Genomic DNA, 17,243 nt, shown 5'->3' with positions numbered 1-17,243 from the left:
TGTATTTTTTTGGAGCCGAAAAACTATTTTCAGTTTCAAAAGCAAAAAAAATTTTTTTTTTATTTTCGTTCATAAAAAAACGATCGGATCTTCAGGTACATGTTAGAACCATTTATTACAAAGTATAAAAAATACATAAAAAAATGAAATTCAAATATTTATTTAGCACGTGTTGTCACTAATAAATGATTTTTGACTATACACGAGCATGCGCACTCGGATACATTCAACGGTCAGGTAGCTTGCAGCTGCTATGTTGTGTCCTGTTCTACCACATAGACTTCGGACGCTCTACTTTCTCTCTCGCACCTATCAGATGGCTAAAACTCTAAAAGTTTTAGCTAGGCAATAGTGCTTTAAGTATGATTTTTGCAGGCAAGTCTATATGACTGATTTTGTAATAAAATAATCTAAAATTTGATATAACTTTCGATAAGTTAGCAGAACGATGGAGTCACCTATATTGACTTACCTGTTCACATTGGCTTGCCAGGTAGCTATACACAAAAATGAGTAGGCAAGCCTACTGAGGCATATTCTGTGTGTTAAAAACTAACAATGAAATAAAATTCATTTGGTTATCAAAAGAATGAAAGTGATGAAAAAAAATCGATTAAAGTTAATTTAATTAAAAATAGCCATGAGCACTTTCAGATAGGCAAGTAATTATAGGCATATTTGTTTATAAATTATATTTGATAAAAAATATGTCTCATCTGGTTATCAGATCGGTGAAGGTCGATCTCCCACCGGCTCTTAGACTAAAATGATTTAGAGCCTGAAAAGATTTGGAAACCTCGACTAGAAAATAAACGAGGAAAGAACATAGAAACAGCTTTAAACAATTTTCGACGGTCATTATTAGTTATTACGACCAATAATTTTACCGTTCAAAATGTGGATTACTATTTTGGTTCGAAAATCACTCGATTTTATTTTTTGTTTTGGCTTCGAAAAACTTCAATGATAGTAATAATGTATTATGTCTTTTCGGTGAAGACTATTCTACATTATTTAATGATCAATAGATATCGAATGGGATAATAGATTATTGTGCAAACATGATCATTTTTCAGTCATCTCCCGAGTCGAAAATTCAGACCCGTTTAAGCTGTACTTTTTTTCAACAATTTTTAGAAAATTGAGTGGTCAGGAAAGACTGCTCAGTTAAATACTATATAAACTCGACGCCTGGTTTAACTGTAAATAGTGGAGTTTTGTCTCATTTTGACAGGATTACAGTCTAACCAGACGTTGAATAATAATTGTAATTGTAATTTATTGAAAGAGGCCGTAGGACGTAGTCCTCTACCGGCCAAAAGTATATACAAAGTATACAAAATATCTTAAAATTAAGTACAGATCAATATAATTTGAAGTAAAAATCAAAAACAAAACAAAAAGTGCTCATAAGCTATTATCGACAATCAAAATAGATTCTTATAATGTTAATGTTAATATTGATAGGTCTCTCAACGTCAACTTTATCACAATAATATAAATTTAATTAATCAAGATTAATAATGAATACTGAAACAAAAACAGTCTACTTCAAGTCTTATACCATATTGCACAGGATAGCAAATAACTAAATTGCACTTGGTCAAAAATGCAGAATACACACTTAGAGATCGGCACGCTCAGTAGCTAATAAGTGTTTATAACAACTTGTTTTAAATATTGCTAGTGAGTCAGCTGCTGTCATTGATGGCGGCAAGGAATTCCAAAAGGAAGTCCCCAGAACCACAAAGGAGTGCTGAAGAATTGAAGTACGTGGAATCGGCGCCAGAAGTGTATCAGTCCGATTATTGTCCCTATGTCTCGCGACATTATGGTTCATCCTTATTCTATCCTTTAACAAAGCATTTTTATTCATGACTAACATTCCGTAATAAATGCAGCCCATCAGGTGAAGCCGACGATGATATGGCGAAAGCCACCCAAGATCAAGCCGCGGTCCATTAATGTGTTCTCCAAGTCGTTTCCGCAGCACAAAGCGCGCACAGTTGTTCAGAGCAACTTTCAACTTTTTCTCAAGGCCCTGATTTAGGTTAGTGAGAACTACGGCACAGTAGTCAAAAATAGGAAGCACCAAACTAGTTACTAATTGACGCTTTAGAGCAATGTTCAGTTCATTAACCGACTGGCGGAGTCTGTATAACACTCTCGAAACTGAATTACAAATCCTACCGACCTGATCAACCCACGATAGTCTCTGATCAATTAAAACACCGAGGTATTTGAAGCTAACAACATAGTCAATATTTTCATTTCCCAATACGATACTCGGTATCTGATCTAGCTTGATCAAGTTCCCTGTTTAAAATTTTCAATAGGATCCCATCAAAAGCGACAAAAGCCACTTAGAAACCCATAAATTTTATTGGTTTCTAAGTGGCTTTTGTCGCTTTTGATGGGATCCTATTGGAGCTTTTCAACAGGGTTAACATTGAATGCACTGCCTAATATCAAGCCTTTGTCTTGGAGGCATTAATCTTCAGTTTATTTAATCGACACCACTCCAACACGGCAGCAAGATCTTCATTCATCCTCTCAATTGCACTATCCAGGTCAGTGATTTTAGATGTTAGATAGAGTACACCATCATCTGCGAAAAAGAGATAACTGCTATATGCCGTAGACATGTAGGAAGATCATTGATGAACAGCGAGAATAACAGCGGGCCAAGAACACTTCCCTGAGGCACTCCTGTAAGGCAATTCCTCCATGTCGACAATTCTGCACCATCTCTAACTGCGTGTCTTCTTTCCGACAAATAACTGTATATCCAGCGAATAACTTCAATCGAGAACCCAATATAATAACAATGTAAATAATAATAATTACTTTTGTTGTACCGTGCCTGGGGACGCAGGTTCGAGCCCAACTAGAGACCGAATTTTTTTTTTGTTTTTTTAATAATAATAATAATAATTTTGTTATTAGTAAAATGATAAAAAAAGAAATTTTTCGAGTTTTTTTTTTTTTTATATTATTTTTAATGTAGAGCTAACACACTCTAAAATTAAAATAGTGAAAATTTACTATTTGGTAGTGAATATTCACTATTTAAAATAGTTAAAAGTATACCACTACTAAATAGTGAATTATTAAAACTATTAAAATAGTGAACAAACCACTAATTGAAATAGTGACCTAGTCAGTACTGGAATAGCTGTTAATCACTCATTGAAATAGTGAAATTTTTATAAACAGATTAATCAAAATGACATTTTTAATGATTCAGGAATTTTCGAATATTTATTTTCGTTCAATTTATCAAAAAACCAGGTTTTATAAAAATTCTTAAATATAATTTAAAAACACACACAAAAAAGCATTTACTTATGCATTGTTATTCACTTTCCGAACATAAATCAGTGTTAAAATTAAAAATATTTGTGTGAATCGAAGACACAATGTTGTACGGCTTCACATCCATGTCGTAAACATAAGATTCTAAGAAATTATAAAAATTACGCAAGCTTTCTGGCTAAAATACTCCTAATTTGTGGATACCTGTTTTTGACCCCAGAGGATTTACTGTTTCCAATTCGTCATAATATATTTGTAATCTTAATGTATTTGGGTATTGTAAAAATAGAGGATGTTCTTGAGCATGCTCTCCCTCTAAAAATGAAGCCAAAATACCATCTGGTGACCTCTGTTCTGCATGAACCACCTCTCGTACTTCTGGTCTTGACATTACTAAAGTTAAAGTACTAACAATAGGTACGTATTGACAAGTTTCCATTACCATTTTTGGTTTATATGTACTGGTTTTTCGATCAAGTACACTATCAGGTCTGTACCCTAAAGGAATTTCTATAGGTTCTATGTAACTAAAGTACTGCTTTAAGGTATCAATTTGTTGTTCTGATATTTTTAATCCATCGAAAGGGCCGTCAAATTCGAAAGCTTTTAAGACATTCTGTGCTTCATTATCGTCTTGCAACTCTTGCATATCAAAAATCGCTCAACTTTATGCTTTAGAAAATTACATGTGTTCACCAGAAGTTGTTCACATTCATCTACAACTTCAGTTAATAAACTTGACGTCATTGAAAGCTTGCATTGAAATCTGGCAATCATTTGAATCACATATTTTTTCAAGTCAAAGTCCATGTCATTATTGTCTACATCACCAGCTACTGATTCTCCATCGCTGTCTTGTTCATTTTGCTCGTCATGTATACCTTCATAGTTCACTTCAAGATCACCGAATTGTTGTCCTCGAATATTATTATCCACTTCAACATCCTCATTTCCAGCTTCATCGTTATCATCCACATTATTCAAATGATTTTTCTGAATATGTCTCCTCAATGAATAAAAAAATCTAAAACAACGCCGACAACCATTTTGAGCACACTGGAACCCTGAATCACCCATGCCCCGATTAATCAACAAGACATGATAGTTAACTAGATGCCTACTTAAACCATCTAATGCTCCAGGAACTGATTGATTGTATAAGGAACAGTTTAATCTTTGCATATTGTTCAAATTTTTTATACTTATAAACCTAGAAAAACATTAATTTTGTTGAATTAAATCAGTTAAAAAATATAAATAATTATCTTTATTATTTACCATCTAAAATATGGTGTTAAAAAGATAAGGTTAATTTCCTTGAGTCAATAAAAGAATATTTCAACGTTTGATAGCTACATGTAAATAAATTAATAAAATAATCCCTTATGCATTTAAAATCATAAAATTTGTTGATCAATATTCACACTATTTTTTAATAGATTATGAATGTAATTCTAGCAAACATTAATTTTTGAAAAATTTAATTTTTTTTTTCTAAGTCAAAAAAAAATTTTTACTTTGGTGAAATATTTTTTTTGCTTTCTGCGTTTTTCACGAAAAAATATCGTCGGTTTCCCAAAAAAAAATTTTTTTCAAACGCCCTTATGGCATCCGAGGTAGGTCCCGGGAGCCATAAAGGCGTATAAAAATAATTTTTTCATTCGGGAATCAGGTATCTTTACCTGAAAAGTCAAAAAATACTAAAAAAAATCTTTCTCAAAATAAAATTTTTTTTTTTTAAATTAAATTTTTTTTTTAAGTCCAAAAAAAATTTTTAATTTGAAGTAAAATGTTTTTTTGCTTTTCTGCACGTTTTCTACAAAAATATATTGGTTCATTTTTTTCGGGAATCATTTTATTTTTGTATGAAACGTGCAGAAATGCAAAAAAAAAAATTTTTCTCCAAACTAAAAATTTTTTTTGGACAAAAAAAAATATTAAATTTGAGAAAAATTTTTTTTGTATTTCTCAACGTTTCAGGTAAAAATAAGTTGATTCCCGAAAAAAAAATTTTTATTATACGCCCTTATGGCATCCGAGGTGGGTCCCGAGAGCCATAAGGGCGTATAGAATTTTTTTTCTACATTTCTGCACATTTCAGACGAAAATTCGTCGATTCCCGAAAAAAAATATTTTATACGCACCGATAGCTTTTCACTGGGGCTTTTTGCCGGAATACGCCTTTATGGTATCTGGAACGCGACATATAAACTTTTGAATGAAAGATATTTTCTGACTCAGTTTGTCAAGCTGATTCAGAAAATGGGTGAATTTTTTAAAAGTTGCGCTATAAGGACGACTGCAATAGTTAGATTATTATGAAATCTACTAATAATGATATTAGTATTATTATTATTATTATTTATTATGCTTTGGATAAAATTTACATTGAAAACGGAACTCAGTGGAGCTGTTTTCACTATGTCCTTAGTTCACCCCGGCTTTTACAGCTAAAACGGGTCTGATGTTTCGACTTTGCATTATTATTATTATTCTTTGGATAAAATTTACATTGAAAACGGAACTCAGTGAACCTGTTTTCACTGTATCCATAGTTCACTCCGACTTTTACTGCCAAAACAGGCATCTTCTAAGGCGGCGAATTGAACTACAAAGGATTTGGAAACTTTTACAGCTTAAACGGGTCTGATATTTCGACTCGGGCTTTTCGACCGTATGTTGGCTTTACTAATTGTGAACTAAGTACTTAAATACAATTGTATTTTAGTTAAGAAATGTTCAAATGTTAGACCAAACTTTTTAAATAATTTAGAATAACTATGGGACAATAATACTACCATTTTTCTACCCCTTAACATAAATAATCAGCACTGGGTCCTCATTTTTATTGATGTTAAGAATAGCCGTTTTTATTACATGGATCCTATGCCGAATAATAACAAAATACTACAAAAAGTGTGAAGAGTTTTTTAAAAATTTTGGATTTCGATACAACAAAATATTTAAAGAATCGCTTAAAAATTAGTCTGTATCGTATAGCAAACACCGGCTTCAGGCAGATTCTGACAACTGCGAAATTGTCGTGATTCATTTCATGCAGGAAATTTTCAAGGGCATTTTACTTTTTATCGCTCAATTTGACCCAATACAATTAAGAGAACAATTGAAAATTGATATTATTGAGTCGTTCAATTTTTCTGATCAGTGCCTCAGATGTGGTCACGAAGAAATCGATAACAATCCTAGCTGGTTCGAATATAATAACTGCGGAAAATATTCTTATTACAGATGTCTACAGCATTTGAATCAAACATTCAAACAAATGCAAAAAGATTTATTTAAATACACCTGCGATTTGTGTAATGAGTGGATAAGTAGCACCTTGTAAATAATTAACAATCGTATAACATAAACAATCAGTTAGTAGCTTGAATTATGTACTAATAATTTAAATAGTTTGTTGTGATTGGAAATATTTCATGTTACTGTTTATTTAGATAAATTTTTATCAAGTAATTAATGTTTTATAAATTAACATCAAATTTAAGAGAGTTAAAATAAATTGTTTGATTATACAAAGAAAATCGGTATTATTATAAATCTAGTTACATACATAGTCCATAAATAATCAATTAATTTTGAAAAAGAAAAATTATTTTTTAATGTTATAGATCATTTTTAAGTATAAAGCATGAATATATATTTAAATGCCGGTGTAGTTATTGAAAAAATAAATATATTTTATTAATTATTTAAGAAAAAGAGCCTGTAAAATGGATATAGGTATATTGAAATAAAAAATTGTTTGATAAAAAAATTGATAACTTGATAGGAAATTAAACAAATTTTATTCTGAACAAATGCAGGTGTAGATTTTGATATAATAAAGATCTACATTTCTGTATTGTTATGCTGTCTTTTTTTTAAGATAGTACGGTTATGAAAGTAATATCGTAAGAAATCCTCAAAACTTTGAATATAAGACAATAAATGTATAATACATATGCTGTTAAAATTTGAAGACGATTTACGTCACCCAACTTGAAATAATTGCAATTGAAAATAACATTTTTAACTTCCCCCTAAGGAAATTGAAAATGTGTGTGTCTGTAAATCTCTCATAACTTTTGAACGGCTTAACCGATTTGATCGCGGTTGGCGCCATTCGTAAGGACTTAACCAAACTTAGATTTTTAATACAATTTAGACCGATTTGGATCAGTAAATTTTGAGAAACCTCAAAAAAACGACGAAAAAATTTTTTTTCAAATGTGGTTTTTTTTTAATAACTTTTAAACGGCTTCACTGATTGATTCAAAAAACAAGTCAGCTCTTAGCTTTAAAAAACCACGTCGATCGATGTCAGGCCGGTCAAAATCGGTTGATTCGTTCGTGAGTTATCGTTGACGAAAAAAATCGAAAAAAAGTGATTTTTTTTTATTACTCCGAAATTTCTAGTCCGATCAATTTTTGTTTGAAAGTAAATCATAGGATTTATAAAACTGCGTCGAATGCTACCAATCGCGTGAAAATCAGTTCATTCATTCAAAAGTAATTGCAGTTTGAAAATTTAAAAAATAGTGTTTTTTTTTATTAAACTTTTATCAGACTTTTGAGCTCAAAATGTCACGAAAATTATATTTTTGAGTTCGAAGAGCTCAAAAACGTTATAAGTGCAGTTTTCAGCGCTTAAGTATGGAATTAGCGAGAAGTTGCAGAGATGGCCTTTAGGGTCAACCGTTTTCCTAATTTTTTTTTTATTGTAATAATTTTCTACGTAGAAATTAAAAAAAAAATTATAAATGCGAATTTTCAAAGATATTTTTTTTATCATAATTGATTAGTTATAAAAATTTCAAAAACTGTCAGATATTTGCTGAGTCAGTATGATATCATAGACCTGCAAAAATATTAAAATAAATATTATACATAAACGTAAAAATTTATAATAATAATATAAATATGTTGAACACTTAATTGTTGCATTACATCTTCAAATGTTATGTGTTGCAATAATTTGAAAAAATTCTTTTGATTTACAGTATAGTCTCTTTAAGAGTCCTATTAGTGTTTCTCATATTAACGCGAGTCTGGCTATAAAAAAAGAAAATAAATTACTCATAACGAGACTCGACCATATTTATTAATAAATTCTATTACCCAAGTTTGATTTGCTCTGAAACAAAAAAAAAAATATTAAAATTGAAAAACGATAAGATATTTAATCGACGCAATTAAATGTAATTATAAACAATAATAAAACAAAAGATATTATCAGTCAACTGCTGATGATAGATACACTGCTAAGTATTCTTGTAAACAATTTCTATTGATAATTCTCTTCTTTAAAGAGTAAAGCAATGACTAATATAAATATCAGAAATTATATTCTTCATATAAATATTCATAGATTTTATTGTTATTATAATTACAATAATTACTTACAATTTTTCCTTCATCTAAAATTTTTTTTGTTGAATTTATTAAGCAAGAATGTTAGCTTAAAAAACCACCAGAGGTCAGGAAGATCGAGTTTAGTGATAAATACTGAGTGGTATTTGATCCGGGCAAAATACGTTCAAGACGAAACTAAAATCTTAACCCTTGTGCTTGGCAAAAAAAACACACATAGTGTGTATATCAGTTGAATAATATAGCGAGAACATTATTGCTGGTTGTGTTAATTAATCGTGAGATTAATTGAGCAGAATTATTATTTTAGTGTTGAGGCGTATTCAAACGACCTTGATAACCACGCGATATAAAAAAAATAATTTAGTTTAGTTTGTTAGAACGCAACGAATCAGCAACAGTCGATGTAATCAGATATAATTTGTTATTAAAAAAAATATTTGCTAATTACCAATAATATGGCCGGAATATTCGACATAGAGCTGCACGACGGCGATAATGTCGATCAAGATGAGTCTGATGACGATGATATTCTCGAAGTTGCGGAGGTAATTATTTATATAATATTCTTATTAATTTTCAATCACCGAGCGAGCTAACATATTTATTATTTTTTTATTATTTACAGAGCGAGTACAACACGCATCCTGATGTGAATGAAATTTTGGAGTAAGTTTATTGTTGTATTTTTAATTTATTTATCTGAGACAAAATATTTATGCTTTTATTTAAACTTTAGATCCGAGGATGTAGAGAGAGTTCAACTCTCAGAGCAGACTGTTAATCCTAGCGATGAAAAGGTCGGCCCTAAGGATTTCGAACTGTGCAAAATTTTAGGCGAAGGTGGCTACGGAAAAGTATTTCAAGTAAGAAAAGTAAGTGGTAAAGACAAAGGAAGTATTTTCGCAATGAAAGTCTTGTGCAAGGCCTCGATTATTCGGAACCAGAAGGATACAGCTCATACCAAAGCAGAGAGAAATATTCTTGAAGCGGTAAAACATCCATTTATTGTTAATTTAATTTATGCATTTCAAACAGGGGGTAAACTTTATTTGATTCTTGAGTATCTGTGTGGCGGTGAACTATTTACTTACTTAGATCGTGAAGGAATATTTCTCGAAGATACGGCCTGTTTCTATTTATCTGAGATAATACTCGCGCTCCAGCACCTCCATAAGTTGGGGATAATTTATCGCGACTTAAAGCCTGAGAATATTCTGTTGGATCGCGAAGGCCACGTTAAATTAACAGACTTTGGGCTGTGCAAAGAGCACATTCAAGAAGGAACTGTGACTCATACGTTTTGCGGAACGATTGAGTACATGGCACCGGAAATATTAACAAGAAGTGGCCATGGAAAAGCTGTAGACTGGTGGAGCCTTGGTGCTTTAATGTACGACATGTTGACTGGCATGCCACCATTTACTGCCGACGATCGTAAAAAAACTATTGAGAAGATATTAAAAGGTAAGTTGGCTTTGCCGCAATATCTAACGCCAGATGCCAGGGATTTGATAAGGAAGCTCCTGAAGAGACAAGTACCCCAGAGATTAGGGTCAGGTCCTGAAGATGCCGAACAGATTATGAATCACAACTTTTTCAAACATATCAGTTGGCAAGATGTTATCTCGCGTAAATTGGAGCCGCCTTTCAAACCATCTTTGAAGAGCGCTGATGATACGTCTCAGTTTGACGAACAGTTTACGGCAACTGTCCCTGTTGATTCACCTGTCGAAAGCACTCTAAGTGAGTCTGCGAATTTAATATTTGAGGTAAAGTATTTTTATTTAACTTTAATGAGTCATTTTTTAAATAAAATAATAATTTTTTGTCACTGGCTGAAACTTAAGGGTGTAGTATAGTTTATCGGATAAAAAAAAAAGCTATTTTTGGGAATTTCTCATGAGCTTGCTATTAAAGATATGTTAGTAAAAGTTGTTAGGCATGATCAATGAAAGGTAATTATTTACAAGTGGAGTCAACCCAATTTTCGGCCATAACTAGTTAAAAAATTAACATTTCCAAATTTTTTTTTATTCTGCTTGTTTTTACGGCGCATTTATGATAATAAATGTCGTGAAAGAAAAAAATAAAGATTTCGACAGCTTTTTAAAGTTGGAAAAAATTTTGGCTGTTATGTCTGGCTTTCGATAAAATTTCTATTCTATCTTTTTTTGATGTTTTTGATATATTTTTTTTTTTTGAAAAGTACATAAAAAACGAACAATCAAAAAAAAATAATTGATCAAAAAAAAATTTAACATGGGCTAGCATGGGTTTACCCCACTTGTAAATAATTACTAAATGAAGTCTTAAATTACAAAAATAAAAATTTTTTTATTAATTTTTTTTCAGTTTTCTTGTACAAAATTCGTATTCAAACGGAATGCCATCATTTTGAGGCAAGTCGGCTCCTACACGATGATTAGGCAACAGCTTATTTAAAACAAAAAAAACCGAAGTGTTTTAGATTTTGTATGACAATCGTTACAAAATACACTGAGAAAAAAAATTACTACTTTTGAGAAAATTTTTTTGTTACAAGAATATATTCTTGATAATTTTCAAGAATATATTTTCTTGTCTCAAGAATTGATCGAATTAATCGAATTATTTTTTGTTTTATTCAAGTGAACCTGTTCATTTGTTAATCTATCAAAATTAATGCCAATAGTTTATTATCATGATAGATATTGATATTCTTTTGTCGAAAAACCAAAATTTATTTTAAACGATTCTTGAGCCAAGAAATTTTTTTCTGGACAAAAAAATTTTTTTTTTCAGTGTAGACTACTGATATTAATTTTTAACAATTGTTGTTAATTTTAGGTAACAAAAACCAAAAAAAATTATTTATTTATTTATTTAATAATGCCAAGGCCGTTGCCAAATGACAAAATTTACAAAATAATTTTTGCAATAGTGGATACAATAATATAAAATTTAGGATATAATGAAGATAACAATATACTTATGTTTAATTATAATATGATTTAAATTTAATTTTAACATGATTTAACTAGGGTAGATGAATTGATATAATAACTGTAAATAAACAAGTAAATAATTGTTTCTTTTTTCACTGTCATTTGTAAAAAACACGATGATAGTCTATTTTGTGAGTATTTATGTGTAGAATACGTGGTTAAAATTTTAGAAGGATCGGCCCACGGGTTCCGGAGAAGTCGTGTTGGCTGTCCGTGAAAACAGTTTTGAGAAAAATGCGTTTTAAATTTTTTTTTAATAAAAAATCTTACCAAAATTTAATTTGCGAGTCTTCACCCGAAATATTTAACACATCCCCGTGAATTCTTAGATACATATCCATTCAAAAAATGTAAAAAAAAAATCGAATTTTCGAAAGTGACCAAATTAACTACACCCTTAAATTTATCTTGTAAAGTGTAAGTAGATTATTGTTACAATTTATTTCAGGGCTTTACTTATGTTGCTCCAAGTGTTCTGGAAGGCTTGTACAGCCAGTCGAAAAATTCTCGTAGCCCACGACATCAGTCTCTGAGCTCGAGTCACAGAAGATGTTATTCTCCGGCAGCTAACAACCGACTAAGTTATCAGTTACAATCCAGGTAATATTTGATCGATAAAAAAGTAAAATCAGAATAATTAATTTATTTTATTTTTCAGATTCACGCGTGGGCGCAATAGTCTAGAAGATTCAGAAATGATGGATGTAGCACAGCTTTCGGAGCATTTATAGTTAGCTCGAGAAAGCAGCACTAGCATAGACGCGTCTTAATAAAACGCCCAAATTATACACATATATATTTTTTTGTTCTTTTAGCTGAGTCAACGAATGCTCGAGATATTATCAAGATCTCGAGCGTATTCACTGCCGCGCGATTGCTTTTCGGTTGTTTAGCATCTGATATTTTCAGTTATTCGTAATATTTAAGGATTTAAAGTATAAAATGTTATAATTTCTTTTTTATAGTTTTCTTTAGTTGAAAATTTACAACGAGAAATATTTTTCACTGAGGATTAAAATATAAACTTTTGACTTCTAACTTTAATCCAAAGGTTTTTGTTGTAGAGATATTAAATATGTCTGTAATTATTTTTAATTTCAAGTTTGTAAAATAATTTAGCGGTAAGAGACAGTCAAATTGTTAAAAATATTATTTTTAAAGTTAAAAGTTTTTATTTTATTCCTCGCAGTCGATCAGTTAAAGTCAATCGATTATTTTTATTTAAACTAAATAGAAATATCGATGTCAATATTTCTGCCGTCTACACAAGATATAACTGTTTAAGTTTGTTTTGTTTGTCATGTACATAAAAACTACGAAACAAAGAGGAGAATTGATTGTACAATTAGTACAAATTTTGCGGAATCATTGTTGCTATTTTTTTTTTTTTTAATTTTTTCTATAAATTATTTAAATGATAATTATACTGTTAATTTTTGCCGATAATACCGTATTAATAAAACAAACAATACAAAGAGTAATTGCAAACTGCCCAAGTGTTCACCGCAAATACCAATAGATAGATATATCTTTTTCATGTAGATTCGAAAAATTGTTGATGATAAAATATTAAATAATGCTGATTATTTAGGCATATATAGATTTAAATACATAAAATAATGCAGTTATAATTGCAACTCCTCTATAAAAAAAAAAAAAAAAAATAACGATTTACATTAGATAATTGTTGTTACTATATTATTTAAAACTGAAAGAAGTGAAAAAAACAATTATTATTTTCTACGTAACTATTGTGTGTAAATTAAAATAGCAAAGCACTCTCTAGCGTTAATGCTAGCGACGTGCAATACGTGCCTGCAACGGTTGATTGTAATAGTATAATACTTTATCCTCTCTATTCTTAATAAATTAAAACAACAAAATTAAATATGTAATTTAAAATTACATAAATCACTGTATAACTAGATTTTTTTACGTATCGAATTTTTCGAAAAATAATTACGTACTATTTTTTTTTTATTTTTTTTTATTTATTAACCAACTAAATAAATTGTAAAAATGAAAAAAAAAAAAAATATATATATATATATATATATATATATATATATATATATATATCTTTCAGCGCAAATTATATAAAAACATGCTCATTGCCTCTATTGTAAATAGTAAATTCATTAATTCGATTTATTAAACGATTATAAATTATATAAATCAATAAAATTTATTTCATGTTTCACTTGTCTAGTGCTCGACAGGAATAATTATATAAAAAAAAAAAAAAAAAAAAAAAAAAAAAAAAATAAACGTAATTCATTTAATTATTACATGACCAATAATGTTTGTCGATTGTAGAGTCTTATTATTATTAATATTATTATTGTACATGTAAATACATTTGCTCATTTATGAAATATAATAAAACAATTAATTAAAAACAGCATTGGTGACTTCGATGTAACATTGTTAATTAGGTTCAATAAATCCTTCATATAATTATCAAATATAAATACCAATTTAAACAAACAATATTATTTAAAAGGTAAACATGTTAGTATTAATATAAAACAATCAATAAAAGTAACTGGATTAAGAATTCCTGATTCGTTTATCACGTCGATATCTTCGTTCGTCTGATTCTTCAGACTTTCGTTTGCGATCATGCCGATTACGATCACGATTATAATCAGTCTTATCTTTAAAACTTTCTTTATCATAATAATGCCCATGATCTCGACGATCAGGTCGACGATCAAATCTCTCGTCTCTTCTTCTAACTTCTTCTTGCCTCCTATCCTTGAACTTTTCTCTGTCTTTCTCTCTTGATCTCTCTTTTTCCTTTACAATCCTTTCTTCATCAGAGGAACTCGAACTCGAGTCGTGTGTCTTTTTAGATTTCTTTTTTTTCCGTCGTTTCTTCTCATCTTCAGAGCTCGAGTTCTCAGACTCGCTATCACTACTTTCGCTGCTGCTGCTACTGCTAGATACACTTTCACGTTTTTTTGATTTTTTCTTTTTTTCTTTCTTGCTCTTACGTTTCTTTTCTTTCTTGGCTTTTTTCTTCTCCATCTTTTCTAATTTCTTTATCAATCGTTTCTTTTCTTTCTTAGACAAAGAGTTGAAAAATGCTTCTTCAGACATTTCATCTTCATCCGCTGATAACAATTGATCTTCATGCTGAGGTATTCGCAAATGTTGCTGAGCTGTTATTGCTGACCTTTAATTAAATTAAAATTAATATTTGATATGAAAATTAACTTGACAAATTTTTTATGATTTTAAGAATTTTTGTAGTAACTAAATTGTGGTAAAAAAAAACAAGAAAAAAAATTGACTGTAGAAATTTTGAAAAATAAAAAATGTAATTTCTAAAAAATATTTTTGGTTCACTGCGTTTTGGGTCTAAAACAAATTATCCCCGAAAATTTATCCCTTCTCTTTTATCATGGATTTTGTGCGTATTTATTAAAATTTTTTTTTCTGAGTCTAGTTTTCTGGGTCTATCTATTCAGAACTTTTTTGGTAATTATTTACAAGTGGGGTCCATCCTATTTTTGGCCATATCTAGGTGAAAAATTAACATTTTCAATTTTTTTTTATTCTGCTTGTTTTTACGGCGCATTTAAGGTAAAAGACCCAGTTATTGACACTGGCCTAGATATCGACACTTTTAATTTTATTTTAATTACAAAAAACAAATCAAGTCTAATAAATCAATAAATGATTTTTTGATATTTTATTTTTTTAATTAGAATAAAATTGCAAGTGTCAAACAACTAGGCTAGTGACAATAATTGGGTCTTTTACTTTATGATATAATATATCGTGAAAGAAAAAAATAAAGATTTCGATGGCTTTTTTGCCTTCAAAAGTTGGAAAAAATTTTAGCTCTCATGTTTTTAGATAAAATTTTTATATTACCTTTTTTTGATGTTTTTACATATTTTCTTTTCGAAAATGTGTAAAAGGTGTGCATGATTGTGTACTTTAATTTTTTTTAAAAGTCCTAGTAGATAGATTTTAGGAATTTCATAAAAAGTGAAATATTTCGTAACCACGCACACTGAATACGTTCCAAAATTGTTTCTTTTAATTTAAAATTTTTTTTAATTTCCGAAAATCATATACAACCATATCGGTTACTTGGATTTTTTAATTTTTTATTTTATATATTTTTGTAAAGAAATAAAATTTTTTTTTCTTAATAGTCTTATGAACGTGGACTTGGCGCGATTTTTTTTACAGTGAAACTGTTTTTGCTCGGATTTTAATTTCCTCAGACATTTTCTAAATTTTTTTTAGAAATATTAAAATTGAATTCCAATAAGAAATGAATTGTCTTGAGCCCAAAACGCCTCATACCATTTGATACTTGTATTTTTATCAATTTACTAAAAATATGTAACTTTAAATCATTTTCAATACTTACTGTTTTAAAGCTATTCCATCTTCTCTCATTTGCTGAATCAGCGTTAAAGCATAAGGAGTTTCTTGTTTTTCTTGATTAGCCAGAACAACACTCATTGCCTGACTATACATCGGACATTCTTTGTCTATTTAAATAAAAAAAAAAAAAAAAAAATTCCAAATAAGTTAAGCTTACATTAATAAATTCATATGAATTAATTTCATTATAATTACCAGTATTGATATGTCCCCATTTGTGACACTTGATACATCGAACATTTCGTACTTGGATACCAAAAGGTTGATCCCTAATTTCGCTGTCTCCTTTACAATAACTTTCCCTAGGTGCATTATATTTTCTCTGCCATTCAAATTTATACTCTGGTTCGTTGTCTTCTTTTTCTCGTTCTTTTTTAGCACCCGGAGGAGGCTCGTACATAAAGTTTACGCTTAATTTGTCCTTACTTTCTTTACTCAGCAGGGCTCTAAAAATTTTAATGAATTAAATGGCTGGATAATTGATTGTGTTCAAGTTGACGAACGTAAACATAACCTAGTACTCACTTGTTATTATGAAGATCCTGCTCTTTTTCATATTGAACTCGTAATTCTTCTTGTTTTTTTTTATAAGCATCAGCCTGCTGTTCTGCCATCCATACCTGTAACAATAAACAACAAACATTTAAAAATATCTCATTACAAAATGTCTGATTTTTAAATAACAGAACGAAAAAAAAATAAATAATGACAACAAAGTTACGTACTCTTTTTAAATTGTCACGTGAAGCTGGATGAAAAAACTTTTTACACATGTAATTATTGAACCCTTTTCCCATTTTTACAAATATCTAATTAACAACAATAGTAAAAAAAAAACTTTTTTTTTTTCGTCACTGACAGCTTGTGAAAAATTCGGCCATTGAATAAAATTATCTTGCATTTCATTTCGGGAAAAGAACTCACTCATTTCCGGTCTGATCAAATTAAAAAAAAATTAACTAAAAAAAAAACTGTTTTTTTTTTAATTTTTTAAAAAATAAATTTCATTGAATATTTTTTTTTATTTTATATTATGAATTTTTTTTCTTTTTTAGAATGAAATAAGAGTTCTTTTTTACATTTTTTAGAAAAAATAATTTATTGACTTGACTTGAAAAAATAAAAAAACATTGTTAAAAGTAGCGCCCTCTTTTTAGTTTT

General features: G+C 29.5%; 2 protein-coding genes and 1 long non-coding RNA gene across 3 annotated transcripts; 1 reads left to right on the top strand and 2 right to left on the bottom strand.

The window, feature by feature from the left end:
- Nucleotides 1-8,087: 8,087 nt before the first annotated feature.
- On the bottom strand, nt 8,088-8,834 carry LOC123265935. The gene is made up of 3 exons (XR_006509703.1): nt 8,722-8,834; nt 8,266-8,452; nt 8,088-8,176 (listed from the first exon to the last, which is right to left on the bottom strand). It is a non-coding gene; the product is annotated as an uncharacterized LOC123265935 (long non-coding RNA).
- An 11-nt stretch (nt 8,835-8,845) lies between these two features.
- LOC123265931 (ribosomal protein S6 kinase beta-1) lies at nt 8,846-12,512 on the top strand. The gene is made up of 5 exons (XM_044729915.1): nt 8,846-9,236; nt 9,317-9,357; nt 9,428-10,460; nt 12,124-12,275; nt 12,334-12,512. Exons 1-5 carry the CDS (start codon nt 9,147-9,149, stop codon nt 12,404-12,406), a joined length of 1,389 nt encoding a protein of 462 aa, XP_044585850.1. The 5' UTR covers nt 8,846-9,146; the 3' UTR covers nt 12,407-12,512.
- A 1,460-nt stretch (nt 12,513-13,972) lies between these two features.
- Nucleotides 13,973-17,051, bottom strand: LOC123265932 (corepressor interacting with RBPJ 1). The gene is made up of 5 exons (XM_044729916.1): nt 16,808-17,051; nt 16,608-16,702; nt 16,278-16,528; nt 16,066-16,189; nt 13,973-14,853 (listed from the first exon to the last, which is right to left on the bottom strand). Exons 1-5 carry the CDS (start codon nt 16,877-16,879, stop codon nt 14,226-14,228), a joined length of 1,170 nt encoding a protein of 389 aa, XP_044585851.1. The 5' UTR covers nt 16,880-17,051; the 3' UTR covers nt 13,973-14,225.
- Between the last annotated feature and the right edge of the window lie 192 nt (nt 17,052-17,243).

This window comes from Cotesia glomerata, linkage group LG5 (assembly GCF_020080835.1).
Source record: "Cotesia glomerata isolate CgM1 linkage group LG5, MPM_Cglom_v2.3, whole genome shotgun sequence".
NCBI lineage: Eukaryota > Metazoa > Arthropoda > Insecta > Hymenoptera > Braconidae > Cotesia > Cotesia glomerata.
Note: the sequence above shows the minus strand (reverse complement) of the source record. Positions and strands in the feature narration are given on the sequence as shown.